This window comes from Tribolium madens, unplaced genomic scaffold (genome assembly GCF_015345945.1).
Source record: "Tribolium madens isolate multiple individuals breed KSU strain unplaced genomic scaffold, Tmad_KSU_1.1 Scaffold_19;HRSCAF=116;Tcas5.2_LG9, whole genome shotgun sequence".
Classification (NCBI taxonomy): Eukaryota; Metazoa; Arthropoda; class Insecta; order Coleoptera; family Tenebrionidae; genus Tribolium; species Tribolium madens.
This window is the reverse complement of record NW_025400983.1, coordinates 2,320,797-2,324,266: the sequence shown is the minus strand read 5'-3', so window position 1 is coordinate 2,324,266 and position 3,470 is coordinate 2,320,797. Positions and strand designations below refer to the sequence as shown.

At 30.7% G+C, this 3,470-nt stretch overlaps 3 protein-coding genes across 6 annotated transcripts in view; 1 reads left to right on the top strand and 2 right to left on the bottom strand.

Moving 5' to 3' along the window:
- Positions 1-3,470, bottom strand: part of LOC123016063 — a 31,838-nt gene that overhangs the window by 14,682 nt on the left and 13,686 nt on the right. The window contains exon 1 of one of the 3 annotated variants that reach the window (XM_044416269.1): positions 1,837-3,015. The exons of the other annotated variants lie outside the window; for them this stretch is intronic. The gene's annotated coding sequence lies outside the window, so the exon portion shown is untranslated. Of the gene's footprint in view, positions 1-1,836; positions 3,016-3,470 lie in introns of those variants that run through there. 3 annotated transcript variants of the gene reach the window in all.
- The window catches only part of LOC123016062, an 8,777-nt gene that overhangs the window by 3,192 nt on the left and 2,115 nt on the right, over positions 1-3,470 (top strand). The window contains exons 3-5 of one of the 2 annotated variants that reach the window (XM_044416264.1): positions 1,818-1,993; positions 2,035-2,362; positions 2,409-2,837. In XM_044416264.1, the coding sequence (XP_044272199.1) occupies positions 1,818-1,993; positions 2,035-2,362; positions 2,409-2,837 (933 nt within the window). Of the gene's footprint in view, positions 1-1,817; positions 1,994-2,034; positions 2,363-2,402; positions 2,838-3,470 lie in introns of both variants that reach the window. The other variant, XM_044416265.1, reaches the window with a different exon arrangement.
- LOC123016065 overlaps positions 2,873-3,470 on the bottom strand; it is a 6,632-nt gene continuing 6,034 nt past the window's right edge. The window contains exon 4 of the transcript XR_006413422.1: positions 2,873-2,889. The gene's annotated coding sequence lies outside the window, so the exon portion shown is untranslated. The remainder of the gene's footprint in view (positions 2,890-3,470) is intronic.

The window sequence follows — 3,470 nt, the reverse complement described above, 5'->3', positions numbered from 1 at the left end:
TATATCGCAATTTAGACAACAAAAATCGAATAACTTAAAAACAAAAAAATTTTGTTCTTAAAATAAGATCATTTTTTATATTACTTTAATTTATATTAATTATTATTTTTTGGAAACAAATGATTTAAAAAAACCGCTTAGTTCAATACAATTTAAAAAGGAAACACTCAGCAGGGTACTAATTTTTTGAGTTTGGCTTACGAATTACCGGTTGTTTTTTCTTTAAAATATTTTGTAATCGGATCATTTTTCAKAAACTGGCCAATTTTTAACTTGAACTGAAATTTTTGATCGGAAATTTGTGATTTGAAGAAAATATGCACAAATATGAAAAATTTCCTAAAATATGCACCAAGTTGCCAAAATATGCAAAATATGCATTTTTTTATTTGGCTTATTTTAATCAAAAAACATTAGATATACCTCTTAATATGCATTTTGCATATAATCCGAGYCTTASTAATTAAACATAAAAAATACAAATTAACTCACAAAATTAACAAAAAATAAAATAAATTTTTAATACTTTTTATTGTTACAAATTTAAACAGGAGATGAATATTCATTTTTTAAACAAAAATTTTCTATGAACATACATCGAAAAATGCTACGCAAAGGGTGCGTCTTTTAATAGGTTTTTTCAATATTTCCAAAATTATTTTAGAAAAAAAATTTCAAAATTTGCTACAGACGATAACTTTTATACACTTAAACAAGTACAAAAATAAAATGTTGAAATTTTTAGTTAGGTGCTTCCTAAACTAGATGGGATTAGGGTAAAAATTTACTCTAACTATTTTGCCTGTGCTTTCTTGCCACTTTCAGCAACAAAATTTCATAGTTTTTCATAAAAAAATGTCTTTTGTGTTTTTCCCATACAATTTACGGATTTTTAGTAAAAATCGGTTTAAAAGTTTGTAACAGACCATAAACAGCATAAAAATTAAAAATTAAATTTGTTTTACCGTTTAGGACGCCCCTGATTAAAAATTTTGTTATTTGGCATTTGTTTAGGTACCAAATTTTGTAATTTTATCTATTCTGAAATATTAGGAAAAACCCTTTAAAAAACGTATCTTTTTTAGGGGGTGTGGCTCCTTTTCCTAGCATTTTTCAAAACACTTTTATCTTAAAATTAAATATTCTATCAACTATTTAAATTTGAACTTAACAATAAAATGAAACACTGTATAATTAACACATGAAAAATTTATTCACAAAACTCATTAAAATAACAAAAAAACTAAATTTTTAACACTTATAACACTATACCAGGTGAATAAAAAGTATGGAACCAAACGTTTTTTCCTTAAACTATTTATTTTTTGAAAAAACTAATTGATGAGTGATAAAGTATTATAAAAATGTGATGATCTAACAAGAATAAAATTTTTCGAAATTTCGTTTTGTTTTTGAGTTCTACAAAAAAAATTATTTGTTTAAATGGCAACCCACTATAAAATCATTTTTCTCATAAATGCTATACTCTAAGGATTACAACTATCTGCTTTATATTTAATTTTTTCAAAAAATTTTTTTCACATAAATTGCAATTTTGACAAAAAAAATCGCATAACTCAAAAACAAAACAAAATTTCGTTCTGAAAATACGATCACATTTTTTATATTACTTTAATTTATATTAATTATTATTCTCTGGAGGCAAATGATTAAAAATAAAACCGCTTGGTTCTGTAATTTATATTCACCCTGTATAACAAAGTGCTCAGCATTTCGGGGGGGTTTGAACTCTCTAATCTCCCCCCCCCCCTTGGGTACGGCCCTGGGTGAAACCCCCACTCATACCCCAATTCCAGGTAACAAAGTGGTACTAACCGGTAATGGTACCCAAATGGTACAAAGCCCATTTTTCCCCAACTTGTACCCATCGGACTTGACCATGGAATACACCATTGGGTGCAAAACCGACAACACTTGCAAAATCAATCTAGTCTTCACCGACTTTCTCATAGCGCCAACTTCGATCATTGATGTTAGTTGACATTTTGACAATTTGACTAAAACAAATTTTAGTTTTTTGACGCCTCAGGCGACCGGATTTACGTTACAACCGGAAATATTTTTCGTCCGCCTGTTATCACATCTGGGTCATCACTCGTGATAAGATTTTACGCCAATGGGGCCACTGGGCTCGGTTTCAAAGCCTACTATTCCTACATCAGCGATGTGACGAACATAGATTGTGGGGGGCAAGTGGGGAATCCCGGGGGTGGGATTACCATGATGGATATGGTCCAAGATGGGTTGAAATCATTCGATTGCATTTGGTTGGTGAAACCCCCGGAAACGTATCACTTGAAAACGCATTTGTACGTCAAGGTGGTCAATTTTTCCGGTTTTGGTTGGTACCACTGCGAATTTTCCTGAAATTATCTGAAAAGTTTCAGCGGGGAGTACCGAATTGACAGTTCGGCAAGGTTTGACCTCGGATGGACCAGTGGTTGAGAATCTGAAACTCTCCTTGCCCTTATTCTACACCCAAAAAAATCGTGAACACATTGTGGAAATCTCCCAAGGGTTTTATATCCGTTTTAAGGGCTTGTTTGGCCCTCAATCCCGTCTTGCCATAGTCTATGCAGCTTTTAACTACAATGAGTGTCTTTCCGGTTCTGATTTTTTGTGTCACAACAAACGTTGCATTTCCTCCCTTCTCAATTGCGACGGTTTTGACCACTGTGGTGACAACAGTGACGAATTCGCCCTTAGGTGTGCCAATGACCGGCGTCAGGGGTCCCAAACCCCCCATTTCCTCTTCCCCAAAGCCACTTTAACCACTTTTGCCACCTCAACTCTCGCCTTCCTCTTGTGCAGTTTCGGTAAGTTTTGAAAATTGCTTTTAATTTAGAAGATATAATTTTTTTTCTAAACCTTATAATTTCGAACAGGAATCCGTTTTTTTTGTGAAGGAATAGTAAAAAATAGCTCGTATTTTAATATTTGAAGTAAAAATAAAAGGAAGTGTTTCTAAAAAAATTCAAAAGGCAAATTTTATTTTTTATTTGGAAGAAACTTTTTCTCTAAATCTTTTTAGTAAGAAATAGCACGAATTTTAATATTTGAAGTGAGAATAAAAAGAARTTTTTCTAAAAAACTAGAACTACTTACATATATTTTTTTTCAAACTTTTAGTTTTGAACGGATTTTTTATTTGTGACGGAATAGTAGGAAAAAACTCGAATTTTGATATTTGAAATGAAAATAAAAAAATGTTTATAAAATTTAAAAAGCAAAATTTCTCTTGTGCAGTTTCGGTAAGTTTTGAAAATTGTTTTTAATTTAGAAGATATAATTTTTTCTAAACCTTATCATTTCGCACAGGAATCCGTTTTTTTTTTTGTGAAGGAATAGTAAAAAATAGCTCGTATTTTAATCTTTGAAGTAAAAATAAAAGGAAGTGTTTCTAAAAAAATTCAAAAGGCAAATTTTATTTTTTATTTAGAAGAAACTTT